The 17,203-nt window shown below is 39.6% G+C and overlaps 1 protein-coding gene across 9 annotated transcripts in view; it reads right to left on the reverse strand.

Moving 5' to 3' along the window:
- The window catches only part of Sec23 (transport protein Sec23), a 28,494-nt gene extending 11,291 nt beyond the window's left edge, over window positions 1–17,203 (reverse strand). The window contains exons 1-12 of one of the 9 annotated variants that reach the window (XM_076188321.1): window positions 17,083–17,177; window positions 12,666–12,744; window positions 11,814–11,890; window positions 11,557–11,765; window positions 11,271–11,450; window positions 10,232–10,372; window positions 8,502–8,657; window positions 7,218–7,337; window positions 6,840–7,022; window positions 5,629–5,754; window positions 3,397–3,545; window positions 1,482–1,624 (exon numbers count right to left, since the gene is read on the reverse strand). In XM_076188321.1, coding sequence (XP_076044436.1) covers window positions 1,482–1,624; window positions 3,397–3,545; window positions 5,629–5,754; window positions 6,840–7,022; window positions 7,218–7,337; window positions 8,502–8,657; window positions 10,232–10,372; window positions 11,271–11,450; window positions 11,557–11,765; window positions 11,814–11,890; window positions 12,666–12,682 — 1,501 coding nt within the window. In that variant the 5' untranslated portion in view covers window positions 12,683–12,744; window positions 17,083–17,177. The other 8 variants (XM_076188322.1, XM_076188323.1, XM_076188316.1 and 5 more) reach the window with 8 other exon arrangements.

The following is a 17,203-nucleotide window of genomic DNA, read 5'->3' on the forward strand; positions in this document are numbered from 1 at the left end:
GAGCTGCCAGACGTGCGATGTTGCGTCATAATACTCACATTATAAAAAATAAAGTTACCGCTGTATTGCTCGTTCTCTCTTTCACCCGTGAATTTTGATAACCATAGAAAATATGATGAAGCCAGTTTACAGAGTATGGGGGTCACGCAGGTACAACTACAATAAATATAATCAAGACGCCGACATCAGCATCCTCGCGTACCCACTTGCTCCTCATGATGCCTACGTAGGCGTCATTGTATCGAAGGTGTTAACACTGCACGAGTGGAAAGGTGGTAAGGTAAACAGACAACAGTTGGAGTTTTTATTCACTGACGTTTCAACCTCACCAGGATGTCCTCACTCTGAGGATTTCCTGGTAAGGATGAAACGTAATAATTCAAACTGTTCTCTGTGTTTGCCTCACCACCTTCCAACTCATTCACTCTCCTTACTTTAACCCTTACATGTATATAGGTAACCAACTTACAGCCTAAGCAACTTACAACCACTTTTAACCACTCTGCCATTATTGACACAGCAGGCAGTATAAGATTAAGTAAAAAAGGGAATTTGTCCAATTTGGAACAATATAACATGCGTCTCACACAGCTCAATAGTGCAATGGTGGCATTCACAACTGCTATTCCAACAGTCAAAGTTCAACTCCCACCCAGGACTGAAATAATTTCAGCATCACTGCGCTGTGAGCCATCACCTCAACTCTCATAGGCAGGGAGTTGGAGGAGTGTGTGTGTGTAAGGTCACAGCATTACCCATCGATCAGTCGTATACGAGCTCTCATCCAGGAAGGCAATAGCTGTCAATCACAAGTCAAACCCACAATCCAAGACCATGGTGAATCACACACAAGAATTTGCCACAGTCTTGCTAACTTTCACTCAATGATTTCCACTTCAAACATATTGGCAAAAAAAAAAAAAAAAAAATTATTTCTGCCGATAACAAAACAAAGAAGGCTACTCATTTAGAGACCTGAAAATGGAGGTGATTAAGCAGTTTAAAGGTTGAAGAACAAATAAAAAAATGAGAAATACATATACCAAAGGCTTTTTCCCCCTTACAAGGGTGGTAGCCAAAAAACAAAGGCATAAAAACCACTCCCACCCTTTTCATTCCCACATAGTCCACTCCCATCCACCCCCTTCCCTACTAATATTTCTTCACTCACTCTTTCCATGTGTCCAAACCATCCTAATACTATTTCATCAGCCCCCTCTGTCATCTCCTTTTCCATTCCCACTCTCCTCCTTTCTCACTCTATCCAGCCTTGTAACCCCCACCATATTTCTCAAGACGTTTCATCTCAAACATATTTAGACTTTTCCCCTCTGAAATTCCAGACCTCTGCCCCTTACAATGCCGTTGGCACAGCCACCCCTTCATGTAATCTTCTCTTTGCATTCATTCCCAAATGCTTATTTCTCATGCTACTTTTTGATCTTGACTAACAAGTATACAAAAAAGATAACCCTACTTACTCTTCAGTTCCCTTGATGTTTTTACTTCCAATGTGGCATTGAATCCCATTTCTAAGTTGCCCTTCTCATCTTGAGCAAAAACCCTTTGGAATGTTTGCTTGAATAATGAAGAGTTGAACGAGTCACCAAGGACCATGTGCCCCCTGAAAAAAATCAATCAATCAATCAAAAAATAAACAATCAAGTAAACATACATACCAAAAACGTTTCCTTGCCTCTTAAGAGGGATAGAAAGTATAATAGTATACATACATACATATACCAAGGCTTTTTCCTACTTACAAGGGAGGTAGCCAAAAAGGAAAAGGCATAAATTCATTCCTACCCATTCCATCCCTGAATATACTCCACACCCCTCCACCCTCCCTCTCATCTTAGCACCTCCTGGATGACGGGTCATCCCTGCACCTTGTCCACTGCCCTGGGTCAGAAGCAGTGTCGCAAGACACAAACTGATAGAGCTGTTCATTCAATCCTGAGCCCAATCCAGAGATGGAGTGTCAGCCCCTCAGGGCTGCACCTCCTGTTGGAGGTGAGGGGGTTCACAGTTCTGAAAATGGGTCATTTCACTGTCCATCTTACACGACCACAACATGCAGGTACATGTCATTGGTCCCTATATACATACATATTATTTATATATATATATATATATATATATATACACAATCAATCAATCCAATCCATTATCCCACATCCTCTTTCAGGGGATATGCGGCCTCCAAGAAATTGGCAAAAGCCCCCATGCAGGGACAGTCAGTGTGGGGCATTGTGTTGCAATGTGTGGTGCATTTTCTATTCAGTGGTTGCACCTGGGACTGTTTAAATCTGTGGCCAGGCCTATTCTGTGTTGGTACAGTCTCGTACATATACCAAAGGCTTTTTCCCCCTTACAAGGAAGGTAGCCAAAAAGAAAATGATATAAAAACCATTTCCGCCCATTCCATCCCTAAATACATTCCACTCCCCTCCACCCTCTACCCTCCCTCTTATCTTGGCACCTCCTGGATAAGAGGGAGGTACAGTTTCAATAACATAAAACCTCTATTTGTACAGTGCTCCACAAGAGTACTATCCATCCAGGGTGAGGCAGACAGTACTTTTGTAGAATCTGGAAAGACCCATACAAGTGGCATGGTTTCACACCAAAAATTCTGTCCTCCTCCTACAGCAAGCAAGCAGGGAAGAGGTGGAGCTCATCTGCAAGCCAGCTGCCAGGTTTACCACGAGGAAGGCAGCCATACTACATATGCTATGAGGTCTGGGAGGCCTAAGAAGACTGGGGATCATGTTAAAAACTATTGTGAAACGTGAACTAGAGTCTAATCCATATTACAGCCAGACAAGTGAAGGAAAAGAACCCAGAAATGTTCAGAGTGTTCAGTGAGAACCATCAGCTCCCATATTACTGACTTAGGGTACACGAGCCATGCCCACTGAAGAGGCCCCTTCTGACCCTTAAGCACAGGCAATTTCATTCATTTGCTGGCCAGATTTCTTGAGGGGAACTATTCAGGTTATGGTTTCCACACTCAGATCCATAGCGTTGCTCATACTGGTAACACAGGGTGGCTCAGAAGATGTCATTGTTAGGTTAAAGAGGGGGCCCTGGACAGAAGGGTCACAGCACTCCCTCCTCACCAACAAGACAATAACTGACGTGATTAATTTCTGGCTCATTGATAAGCTTTCCCTTCCCCACTCCCTGTATGTAGGAGGACAGAATTTTTGGCACAAAACCATACCACTTGTATGGGTCTTTCCAGTTTCAACAAGAGTAGTACTATCTGCCTCACCCCAAGCATACTCTATTTTTGTCCAGCACTGTATGTACATGCAATGAGCATTCATACAATGTCTACTCAATAAGACCTATTTAAATAATATTACTGAAAGAAACAAAATAAAATCTTACCCAGTAAAGTTGGCCAGATACTTCATCTCATGGAGTCCCACCTGATCCAGGGCACAAGCATACAGGTCAACAACGTGTCCACTATTTGACACACGGCTTGCCAAACCTTCATAGAACTTGATTGCTTTCTTCATGTATTTTGCATTATCCTGCATGGAAAATGAAAAACAATAAAATATCTACATACATACATATACACCAAAGGCTATTTCCCCCTTACAAGGGAGGTAGCCAAAAAACAAAGGCATAAAAACCTTTCACACCCATTCCATCCCTATCACACTCCACTCCCCTCCACCCTCCCTCTTATCTTGGCACCTCTTGGATGATGGGTAATCCCTGCATCTTGTCCACTGCCCTGGGTCAGAAGCAGTGTCACAAGACACAGCACATCCACAGCAAGGCCGCTTCATTAAATCAGCGACCCCCCCTCTCTGTCCCCCCCATGCAGAAAAGGAGAAGACAGGGAGAAATCCCTTCGGACTGCATCAAATTTTTCTCACACATACTACCTCATGCATCACATCATCATCTATATACAACCATCTTCCATTCACCCCTGTCTTCTGTCCTCTCCCGTCCTTCCTCAACAAACATTCCTCTCTTACCCAAAGCCCCTTTCACCCCATTCATCTCATCCTAGGTCGCCCCCTCATGTTCACTCCCTCCACATCTGTCTTCCATACCTCTTTTACTAGTCTTTCTTCAATCATTCTTTCCACGTGTCCAAACCATCCTAATACTCTTTCATCCACCCTATCTCCCAACTCCCTTACCACCCCCATTCTCCTCCTCACCTCCTCATTTCTCACTCTATCCAGCCTAGTAACCCCCATCATACTTCTCAGACACCTCACCTCAAACACATTCAAACTCCTTCTCTCTCCCTCTCTTATGTTCCATGTTTCTGCCCCATACAGTGCTGTTGGCACAATCACTCCTTCATACAATCTCCTCTTAGCATCCATTCCCAAATGTCTATTTCTCATTACGCTTTTTAATCCACCAAGGCATTTACTTGCTTCTCTCAATCTACATTCTACCTCCACCTCCACTCCTCCCTTTCCTGCCACATTCGCACCCAAGTATCTAAAACTATCCACTATCCACTAAAAATATCTACCATATGAAAAACAAACATCAATGAATACAAACTTCAAATACATTAAAGTCATATACATACATACATATACCAAGGTTTCTTCCCCCTAACAAGGGAGGTAGCCAAAAAGAAAAAGGCATAAAATCATTCCCACCCATTCCATCCCTAAATACACTCCACTCCCCTCCACCCTCCCTCCCTCTTATAAGACATATACATACATATACCAAAGTCTTTTTCCCCCTTATAAGGAAGGTATCCAAAAACGAAGATATAGAAACCACTCCCACCCATTCCATCCCCACATACTCCACTCCCATCCACCCCATTCCCTCCCTCCTTCTTATCTTGGCTCCTCAAGTCACATATTGTATATAATCATAAACAGAAGGTATTTTTTCCTTTATAAAGGGCGTGGGAGACTTCATGCACACTCACATCATAAACAAAACTTGTTCACTCATCTCTCCAACCTCAGGACCTCAGACTAGACCAGTGCTTCTCAACGTGGGTGGGGCAGGTAGACAATTTGTTTTTTCAGGTGGGCAATACGATTTTTAAAGGGAGGGGGCAATTGAGGACAACTGAGGAAGTCTGGGTCAATTTTTTTCTTTCAATTTGTTTTGTTTTTTTGTCATCAATACCTTGTTCTTTTGAAGTGGTTTTAAACCAAGGTTTTATGTTTTTTTCAGCTGAAGGGGAATTTATTTTTCAAGTGATAAGAATTGTAGATGACCACATGGGGGACATTAGGATTTTAAAGGTGATTTGGTGGCCCATGGCCAAAGAGAAAAGGCTGAGAACCACTGGACTAGATGCAGAGTGACTGCATAAACATTATAGTCAATACTCAAAGGGGCTCCAGTCACAACTATAAACCCCAGTCTCATTGTTTTATTTTGTGACTAGAGTACTGACTATATGTTATAATACAGTAGTGGCAGCATACTCCCAATGCTTTAGGGGCATTTTTTTGTGTGCCCCTATGGAAGAGAGCCACATATCATTAGTCTATGTTAGAGTAAAAGCTCTCCTCATACAGCATTGATGAATTTGGAGGTTGGAGAGGGGAACTGTAAATGACTGGGATGGGCGGGAGAGAAAAAAATATACAAGACGATAAACAATACCTTCTCAATGTCGTGATGTGACCTGATTGGTTTCCGCAGATCATCATCAACAACCATTCCCGGTCCATGGGACGGCGCTCCCCCCAAGAAAGTCAAGATGCGTGCCCCGGTGTTTGGATAACAAGCCTGGACATCAAAAGGTACAATTCAATTATTCTGTACAAATAGGATGCATATATTTTTCATTGTTCTTGTGAAGTGTACAAAAACAATTGCAAATTCTCTTATAAGAATTAAAAAAAAAACTGGAAATTACATAACAATTTTGTATGACCACCGTAACACCACTAAAAATAATACTCATTGCTTCGAGTTTCACTTAATGGAAAATCCACTTCCCCACAGTGGCTGGTAACCAGTCTTCTGGTACTCCCATAGACCTCTCCAAGAAGAAACTTTGGATTGCTGTCAGTATCATACGAGGGTGGTTCCAAAAGTAATGTCAAATCTTATTATTCATAACTCAAAAAGTTGAAGAGCTATGAAGATGGGAGTGGCACCATTAAACCAAGCAGACATTTTTGCTCCAGAATTTATTTTTCCACGTAATCATCTCCCCCCTTCTCAATGCACTTTTGCCAGTGTTAAGCAAGAGCCTGTGTATGGCCGTCAAGAGCACAGTCTGTCACTCACATATCTGTCGCCACTCCAGAATCAATGAACCCATCTCCTAACCATGCTGACACCAACTCCCTTGGCTTTGTAAACATTCACCAAGCATTGAAAAATGTCATTTGGTTCCACCTCTTCTGCATGGACAAATTCAATGACGCATCTCTGAGCATGAAGGTTCAGTCCTGACAACAATGCCATATACAATCCCCTCGAATCCCTTCATGCCGAATTAAAAAATTAAATGGTCAGCTTTGCTGTCCATATTGCAGGAACACCTAGCATTGGTCCCACAAACAATGAACAATAAATTATCATTAAAACAAAATTGAAGAAAAATGAGGCGTCCGGAGGTAAAGGGGTAACATCGCCAATACCTGATTTTGAGTAAAACGCGTTCAAAGTTGAACTATCGATACTGGACATTTCTCTTGACTTATTACATCCATGCTTATATGTATTTTACATGGATGTAATAAGTCAAGAGAAATGTCCAGTATCGATAGTTCAACTGTGAACGCGTTTTACTCAAAATCAGGTATTGGCAATGTCGCCCCTTTACCTCTGGACGCCTCAAATGTCTCCATTAGATGCTTTACCTCCAATAAACCAATTGCTATTGACAACGCTGCCCCAGATGCTCTTAAAGACCTCTTGCCTGCAGATACTGTCCACGGGTCACGGCGAAGATCGGTCAAAATGTCCGTCAATGCCATTTCACACGCTTGCACTGGCTGGAGGAACCTGTTTGTGGCTTGAGCTTGAGTTGGTTGGCCAGGCATCTGAAATAATGAATTTTTCACAATTTATATTCCAACTTCTAAGCAATGCAAATATGATAAACTAAAAATACAAATATTTTTCCATTAACACCTGATATGAGCCAAAAATGTGGCTGTCAAATATATTCTTACAAATAAAATCAAGACAAACTGTTAACTGCTAGGGCACTGCCCTTAAGGGAACTCAAGTCCTACCTGAGCTTGAGCAGACTTCGTTCCAACACACAGCAATTCCTGAACAGATTTCAGAGTTTGCTCTTTGTGGCCCGAGAAAACAAACTGCTTCCTCATTCCTTCTGATGCAAGCACATGGACCTGCAATTAAGTTTATGAAGACTCGTCTTAATTCCAACAAAATTTTCTTTATAAAAACTGCTTTGACCACTGCTTGGAATATAAATTTGCAAAATCTAGTCTTATCATCACTATCAATGGCCAGTACTTTTGGAATTGTTTTGTGGTGCACCTATGGACTGGAACTATACATTCATCTATGTTACAGCAAAAACTACTCATACTGAAATGAAGAGATGCTTTTGTACTACTGATGGGACCTTGAACCTCTTCTCCACTTCCATAAATCCTACCTCATCTTTCTCTGATCCCAGTGTGTGTGTTTGTGTGCATTTACCTAATCACAGTATACAGGAGAGGAGCAACAATCATGGGGTCCCAACCTCTACTATCCAATTTACCATACATAGCTTCAATATTATGAATTTTTCTCTAATGAACAGACGAAGTGTTTGTATATGACTTCAGCCATTTCTATATCTTCTGCGTATTCTATATTCCCTTGGCATAAGTTCACTATTTCTTGTTTGTTTTTTTGTTTACTATTCACATATCTATTGAATTGTTTTGGTAGCAGCATGGAAAACTTTTAAGCAGTGACACAGACTCTAAGGGTGGAACTGTGGTCCAGAAATTGGGAATGCAATTTCCAATGGAAATCCCACATATGGAGAAAAACTGCCACACCTTTCCCTTACCTCCACCTTCAAGGTATGGCCATGGTCTCTAACGAGACTATCTATCTATCCATATGCCAAGGGTTTTTTCCCCCTTACAAGGGAGGTAGCCAAATTCAAAAGCCATATACCCACTCCCACCCACTCCACTCCTATCCACCACCCTTTCCTCCTCCTCATCTTAGCTCCTCATAGGTCATCCGTGTCTCCCCCACTGCCGTGGATCAGGAGCAATGCAGCATGATACAGCACATCCACAGCAAGGTTGCTTCACTTAATCAGTGACCCCCCCCCTCTCCATCCCCTTATGTAGAAAAATAGAAGACAGGGAGAAATCCCTTCAGGTTGCATCAATATATTATTCACACATAACCATTCCCTAACACTTCCCCCATCCATCACCTCCTCCCTTCCTTGCATCACAGTATCATCTACACACAGCCATTCTCCACTCACCCTTATCTCCTGCCTTCTCCCTTCCTTACTGAATAAATTAAAACAGTCTCACCTGCACATGACGTCCAAAAGTGATTAGTCCTACAAGAGCTGTGGGAGGCATGAGGGATAAGGACATGGTAATTGATTCCTTCAGGGCACCAAGTTCTTCCTCATCACAACATGTGTCTACCACAAATAGGAAAATTGGTGGCAAGTTTGTTTTACGCTGCAAATAAAAAAGTATATATATATATATATATTCAATATGTTTACATGTACACACATATACCTATCTTATCAAATACACATACATATACATATATTCCCACATGGGGTATTGGCTGCATGTTATTGCTCAGTATAATTTGTGCAGTAGCATCCTGTCAATAATTTAGGGGTGCCCCTACATTCCAGAACTACCCATCATTTTGTTTATGTTAGAGGAAATCTCTACTCAGAGAAATTATGCTCCTTTATTGTACCAAGACTGTCACTCCATTATGCTGTCCCCCTCCCTCTCTTAACACTGTCTTGTACCATTTCTTTGAGTATACATTTCCATCTTCACCTCAGTCTCCTTTGGTAGGAAGTAGAAACAATACTGCCACTGAGTCTTCTCATTCAGGTCATAAAGGAAGCTAAAACATGACAATGATGGGTCTAGGCATCCTGCTCTATGTAACTCTCAGGGATACATTCCTACGAGAAGTCACAACAGAAGGAGGTCTGGGAGGAATTTTCCAAACAGAAACCTAAGGTTTGGGTCTTTTAATGCATGTGTGTGGTACAGATGAGAGAAAGAAGAGAAGAGATAGGCAGTATGGTTATAAGAAGGACGACGGATGTGTTGGCATTAAGTGAAACTAAGTTGAAAGAGAGAGATGATTTAAGTTTAGGAGTGTAGTGGGGAAGGTGTCAGGAATGAGGATAGACACAAGGGAGGGAGGGGGTGGCTATACTAGTAAGTGGAGATATAGGTGTGTGGTGAAATGGCAAGGCAAGGAGAAAGGACAGCTGGGTGAAAAAGGAGATGGCAGATAAGAGCTGATGAAACTGTATTGGGATGGTTTTGCTGTGACTTCTCATAGAAATGTACTCCTCATGTTTACAGAGAGCAGGATGCCTTGTCTAATCACTCAGTCCCATTTTAACTGCCCTTAACCTCTTCACTCCGGGGCACATCACACGTCTGGCAGCATTGGCTGCCCGACGTGCGATGTTGCGTCATAATAATCGCATTACAAAAAATAAAGTCAATGCTCAATCGTTCGTTCTCTTTCACCCATGAATTTTGATAACCATAGAAAATATGATGAAGCCAGTTCAGAGAGAATGGAAGTTACGTAGGTACAACTACAATAAATATAATCAAGATGCCGACGTCGGCATCATCGCATACCCACTTGCTCCTCATGCCGCCTATGTAGGCGTCACCGTATGGAAGTGGTTAAGACCAGAGTGGGAAGACACTGTGGCAGTATTCTTTCTTCTCCCTACCAAAGGTGACAGAGGCAAAGATGGAAATATATACTCAAAGAAAAGGTGCAGGACAGTATTAAGAGAGGGGGGTAAGCATAACAATTTCTCTATGAGTAGAGATTTCATCTAACAGCAAAATGTGTGGCTTTGGTCTGTAGGGGCACTTCATACAGTCCCTAAAATATCGGCTGCATGCTACTGCACAAACTATACCACACAATAACATGCAGCCAATACACCAGTATGTATATATACATAGACATATAAACACACAACACCTATATGAAGACATGTAAAAAATTAGAACAAAAAAAATCTTACAGTGATGGTGTATTCAATTGTTGTATAATTGGGGAACAGTTCTGCTGGTTGACTCTGCTCACTGATTGTAGAATAATTTGGTGGGAAGGGATTACGCTGGTAACAGAAACAACAGACCCACAGTTTGGCTCTAAAGTCAACCTGAAAGTAAAATACTTCTTAATCTCTGCATCAAAATATCTTAAAATATCATCAAAAACAAAAACACAGACATACACAAATGGTAAATTAAGACACAGGGAAGAAATCACCAAGTTAATAGTGGGTGATGAAGTCTTTGAAGAAACCTCAGCTCAGGCAGAATTAATGAATGAAACTTTCCAATCAGTCTTCACAAAGGTGAGTACTTTTTTGGAGAAAAGTGAGAGGGGAAAAAATGAAAATATAAATGTGGAAGTGAGGAAAGTGGTCAATCTCCTGGCATCACTGGATGCGAGAAAAGCTTCAGGTCCTAACAGGATCTTAAAATGGATACTTTCAGACATTCCACATGATACCCACCTGAACCAGGTGCCTGACCAGCTTTCATTATATCTCTTCTAATATCCTCTATCATTTTCTTCTTCCATCAATTTTCTAGCATCTCCCACTACCACAATCAATCTCTCCCTAACCTCCCCCACATTCAATGATTCTCAGATATACCATACCCATTTCCCCTTTCCCATCTTTACTTCCATCACCAATTATCTATCTGCACCCTTTAATTTGTTATCTCTACCTGACACCCCCAATCACTCTCTTCACTTTCTTTTGATACAAGTTTTTCTTTTCAAAATTCAATCTCTTACCCTATTTTATATTTGTTCTTTTTGTCTCTGGCCTTCCATTCTGCTTTGCCTCTCTTCTTACAGTATCTCTCATTTCCTTACCTTGTTCTTATATGCAACCAATCTTTCTAACCTTGCTTCTCTTCCACATTTTTTTTTCTAAATAATTTTCTTTCCTTCATTTAATTAATGAATACCAATTTTCCCATCGACATAAAAAAATTAAATCTCTCCCTCCTTAATCTATGCTGAAAATCTGTGAAACTCACCTGACAAAGAGGGTTGAGAATGGCTGCACACTGCTGACGCGAGCACCTAAGGGGCTCATAGTGAATTGGGGGCAGGTCCTCTCTCTTCTTAAGAGGTGTGTACATAGCACCCACTGGTACTACCATGCGGGTTGCCTCTATACGACTTGAAGGCCACACATTCCAGGAAAACCGTACACCCTTGGTAGGAATAAATTTTTTAAATCAATATTCTATAGTTATAAATCAAATAGACAAACTTTATTTTTACCACATATTACTTCACCAAAAAGTTGTTCTAACATACTTCTTTGCTTTCCTGTGACTCTATAAAGTCCTGATAAGAGCCTTGTTGCTGCTGCTGCTGCTGTGGTTGTTGCTGTTGTTGTGGTTGTGGTTGTGGTTGTGGTTGTGGTTGTGGTTGTTGCTGTTGTTGCACTTGTGTTTGCTGAGCATTATACTGATCTTGATAAACTTGCTGCTGTTGTTGCTGTGGCTGGAACTGTTGTTGTTGCGGTTGTTGTTGTTGGAACTGTTGTTGCTGTGGCTGAAATTGCTGTTGCTGTTGTTGCTGCTGCTGTTGTTGATATTGTTGCTGTTGCCCTTGTTGGGCATAAGCCTGTTGCTGGTAACCATACATCCTACAAAAGAAATTACCATGAAACAACTACTAAAGGAATTACACGAATACTGATAAAACCCACATACACATGACAATTTTAGTGATACAGTCACTTCTTTTGCAAGGCAGCCCTCTACCATCTCCATGGTTGTAAGGACAATTTTTGTTCAGCAATTACCAATGATTCCACCCTAAGGGACAATATTTCAAATAAAAGATGGAGTCATACAAATACCGAGTTAAGGAGGTAGTAGAAAAGAAGGAAAGTAATGTTGAAGTCATTCAGCAATCTTTCTCGAGTAGATAAACTTCCACTCGTAAAAATGATGAACGACTGGTCTACACGGATGTTAATACAATCCATAAGATACTAATTGCAGAAGTTTGATCAAGTTAATTAATCTATCTTGAAAATCATAAAGCACAGAGGACTCAATAGGTCAACAGAGAAGTGGACCAGCTGAAAGGAAGCAAATCTGCTCTGTTCGGTGAAGAGGCGATTCATACACAGCATAATGTTACCAGAGGAAGAAATACAAAGACTAGTGGAGGGAGAGAAAAAGGGATTAGCAGAGGAAGATTGACAGGTACCTGGCTAATTTCTGCTTGTTATAAATACATGATCTGGCTTATTAAAGGGATGGCTGATGCACTTCAGAAAAATGAATGACAAGTTGATTAGTACCAAGTCAAACAGGGTAGACTGCAAGAATGAAGCACCTTAGACTGATTGATTTGCAGTAGCAAAAGCCTCAGCAATTATTCTAAATATACTCAGTTTCACATACACTTACATTGAAGCACTTGCCATTTGAGATTCAAAACTAAACAGGTATCTTCAAGTAGCAAGGGTGACTGCATGAACAACTTTCCCTTAAAAAGTACAATTTCTGTATATTAATTACTTATTATAGGATTCAAGATCAATAAATTAGTATAATATAAATCTTGCAAAAATCTCATTTCTTGAATCTAGAACCTTGGAAGTTACTACATATTTGCTGGTATATAAATGTATCAAATAACTGCTCTGTGTCTAATGCAGCAATATTACAGATAGATGACCAAGCACACACTGTAGGCTAGGGAGACAGATGAGCATATTAGGAAAGTTTACTAGCCACAAAAATTGTTGCAGATAATGAAATTTTGAAAACAAGCTTAATTATTACAAAAAGTTGTGTTAATAATAATGAAATACTGAAAACAAGCAAACTTATCACAGTCTTATCTAAATTGCTTTTAAATTCATGTTTGGTTTTTGCACACACTGTCGTTTCATCCAGTTTGTTCCATATATCCACCACTCTGTGGGGAAAGCTGTTCTTTTTCTGGTCTCTTCTATAATTGTCCTTTTTGAGCTTTCTTCCATGTCCTCTTGTATTTCTCATATCCTAATTTAGTAAGTCTTCTCTATCAAGGACTTCAATACCTCTCATGATTCTATAGATGGTCAACATGTCTCCTCTTTCTCTTCTTTGTTCCAGGGTCGGTAACTCTTAGTTTTGACAATCTCTTTTCATACGATAGTTCTGAAAGTGTGGGGGCCATCTTTATAGTTGCTCTCTGAATTCTTTCAATTTTCCTTATATTCTTTTTGGTACTGGATGACCTTTGCATCACTGCATACGTCAGTCTTGGTCTTATCAGTATGACTAGTATTTTCTTCACCATTTCTATGTCCAAGTAAATGCCACTTTTATTGATCTTAGCAAGTTGTAGGATTCTCCGACAATTTTGTTTATCTGTTTATCATGGGACATGTCCTTTGTGTTGATTACTCCCAGGTCTTTTTCAAATTCCACTTTCTTTACTTACTTTTCACTGATTTTATACTGTCCTGATATCCTGTTTTTACTTTTTCCAAATTCCATCATACTACATTTCTTAATGTTGAAGTCCACTTCCCACTTCTGACTATTCCCCAAGTTTGTTCAGATCTCTCTACAGCAACTCAGTCTATTTCAGAGCTCACTTTTCTCAACAACTTTGCATCATCAATAAAGCTCATGTAACTGTCCACACCCTTGTCCATGTCATTCACATACAGAGCAAACATTATTGGAGCCAGTACTGATCCCTGTGGAACTCCACTAATCATCTCTTCCCAAGTAGAACCCTTATCTCTGAGCATGCAAGAAATCATCCATTCCAGTAATTTACCTTATACCCCTCCTGTGGGTTTTCAGTTTTCCTATTAGTTTTCTATGTGACACTTTATCAAAACTTTTTTGTAGATCTAGGAAAGTACAATTGGCCCATCAGTCCCTTTCCTGTATTATATCTAATAGTCTTGAGTAAAAACAGATCAGATTTGACCATCTTTTTTTGACAACTTTTTCGCAAATTTTAGCTACGGTACATGTAAGGGAAACAGGTCTGTAATTTGTTGGGTCTTCCTTGTTTCCTCTGTATATTGGTACAATGTTGGCCTTTTCCCAGTCTTCTAGTATCTTTCTTTTTCTTAAGCAAACAATTTATATCATATATATTTTGCCTATCAATTTTTCTTAACACTCCTTTAGTATCCAGTTTGCAATTCCATCCAGGCCATGTGATTTCCTGACATCAAGGTTCTTTCTTTCTCCAAGAACCTGTTTTTGGGGGCACTATCAGTTGTCAATGGTGAGTGAAGCCACTTGAATGTCCTTCCATCCCAAAGAAAGAAAACAGTAAACAAGATAGCACATGGGTTGCCACAACTGGCATGGAGGTCAGTGCATTAGTGAATGTTTATCTCTCTGATAAATAGATAAGTATTTATTGATATAACATTATATAACAAGAAAAAAAAAATTCACTGATCTCCTACAGGGGCAAGTTATGAGTATGGGACCATGAATTATCAAACCTATCCCCCCCCCCCTAATAATTGATTATTGATTCAATTATGTAATATGGGAGGAGTTATAATATTTAATACATAGTACTAAGGTGGGATACTGTAAAATTCTATTGCCATAGCTTGCCCTAACCCAGTTTAGTTTCATCATATAGTGTGCAGGGCACACTTTTTAGACACTTCTTAGAAGAGGGAAAAAAAAAGCTTTACACCCCCAAAAATACACTAATTGCCCACCTGATGGCATCTAGGGTTTAGTATAGCAACCTTTTTCACCATGGGCTTTGTTCTTAATGGATTTATTTGTTCTAAAGAAAATTTAACAAATAACATATCATTGGAAACTAACAACTACAGATTTTAAAAATAATTTTGTACTTTCTTCTGAGGATCTCATTTTTGTTGTATTGATTTTTCCAAAATAGTCTTGCTTTTTCATTTCATTTCCACTGCAATTCTATCATTTCAAGGTCAAAGAATCATCAAGCAAATATCATTTTTCTAAATATAGAACTGCCATTTTCATCATCCTTTAAAATTTTAACACGTTTTAGTATTTTTTGGAAGTGCACACCTATGCAGTATAATTTTAGAAAATTAAATACTAATTTTGTAAATTATAATACATTACTGTAATAAATATCTTTCTTGGCAGAAATCAATATCAGAAAACATTGCTAAAACCTGTACAGAAATGAATGAAGTCACTTTGACTCCTTTAGAAGCCATCTTTGTTTTGATAGGACACAGTGGATGCTATCAAAGTTGACTTTTAAGAATAAACTTAGTACAGAATGGGCACATAAGGCAGAATTATATCAGTATGACTTTTCATACTAAGTATATGCCAAGTGTTGCTGCACATACACATACACTACAGGATCAATACCCAACCTTAGTATGTGGTCTTCTTACCCATGTAGATACCTAATGACCAGTACTAAAGGTAAATAGATTCGGAGGTTGGAGATGAAAATGACGACCCTGATGACCTCTAGAATTACAGGCACTGCATTACTACATACAGGTTTTGTCAGGTCAGGTCAGGTTAGGTAGGTTAGGTTAGAATAGACGAATTTATCATACTTTAATTTCTTCAGCCTCCGTCTCTACCAAAACAAAGATGGCGTCTCAAGTAGTCAAAGCAGCTGTGTTGCTTTGTTTATAGCTTTTAGCAACCTTTTCTATTATTAATTTCCACCATGAATAACATATATTACATTGATGTATTATAATTTACAAAATTATTATCTAATTTTCTATTGCTACATTGTGTAGGTATGCGCTTCTAAAAATTTACCCAAGGAGTCTCGACACTCGGCAATGTCTGAGTTGTAGGTAGTGTATCACTTTTAGCAATTTTTTTTTGTAATTGATTTCCTCCACTAAAAACATATATTACATCAATTTATAATTTACAAAATATCTAATTTTCTATTGATATATCGCTTAGGTTCACACTTCTGGAGATTTACCACTACCTAACCTACAGCTATCCTACCTTCTCCACACGACCAAACCAAAAACCACAAAAATGTTACGTAAGCAAGACAAAAATACCATATTATATACCCTTGATGAGTGATTACTGTCCAAAACATTACATTAACCTGACTATGAGGGCAGCGATTAAACTTCAAAGGTAAGAAAATTAAGAACTAAGGAACAGTCCGTGTTTTCAAGTTAAATGGTATGTACCTGCTTGTCACTAGTGGTGGTTCCCCAAGATGAACATTAAAAAAGAATCGTCTTATAGCCCAGGGCCAAGGGACTGACTATAGGCTGGGACCAAGATTTCTGTTATCTTCAATAGTATTTCTTTCATTTATTCACATATGGACAGTTAACAACCAGCAACTACCCACTTTCGACTTCCTCCTCTTACTACCAGCCAATGACAAAGTCCCACATTAATCGAAAAAAGTTTTCTTTTCTTCTCTTTCTTTTCAAAGACATCTACAGGAGACCCCAAGGACCTATGACAGCCATTGTGGGGCTGCAGGTTTCCAGTGAATAAGATTTCAACTGTTACATTACTTATTCCTCTACAACTTTCAACCTGAAGAAACTTTATCAACCCACGACATAATCACTACCGACAATTTTCATGTTATGCCTCTAGTTTATGGAATATCTTCTTGTAAGCACCTTTTACTAACACTTTACCTGCTTCTTATTTGTCTGATTGTGCCACATATACAAAGCTGATGCAATATATCTACTTTACTAATAAGAACTGGTGGAGTCTTGTTCAGGTCAAGGTTGTCTTCTTTGACAGTCTTTAAACGATTATATCAAGTTATTTACCAAACCAATTTTTACAATGCACAGAGGAGCGACGAAACTTTCAACTTCTTTCTTATAATTACCTCTCAACTGGAGAAAGTTGGAATAAATTCCCCACTTATACCGATGAAACTCCCACCACTGTGCAAAACAACCCACTGACCGTACTCCACCATCGAGTTCCACGTAATCGTTGACACGTCT

The sequence above is a fragment of the Oratosquilla oratoria genome, chromosome 7, assembly GCF_046742065.1.
Source record: "Oratosquilla oratoria isolate Oo_2021 chromosome 7, ASM4674206v1, whole genome shotgun sequence".
Lineage (NCBI taxonomy): Eukaryota > Metazoa > Arthropoda > Malacostraca > Stomatopoda > Squillidae > Oratosquilla > Oratosquilla oratoria.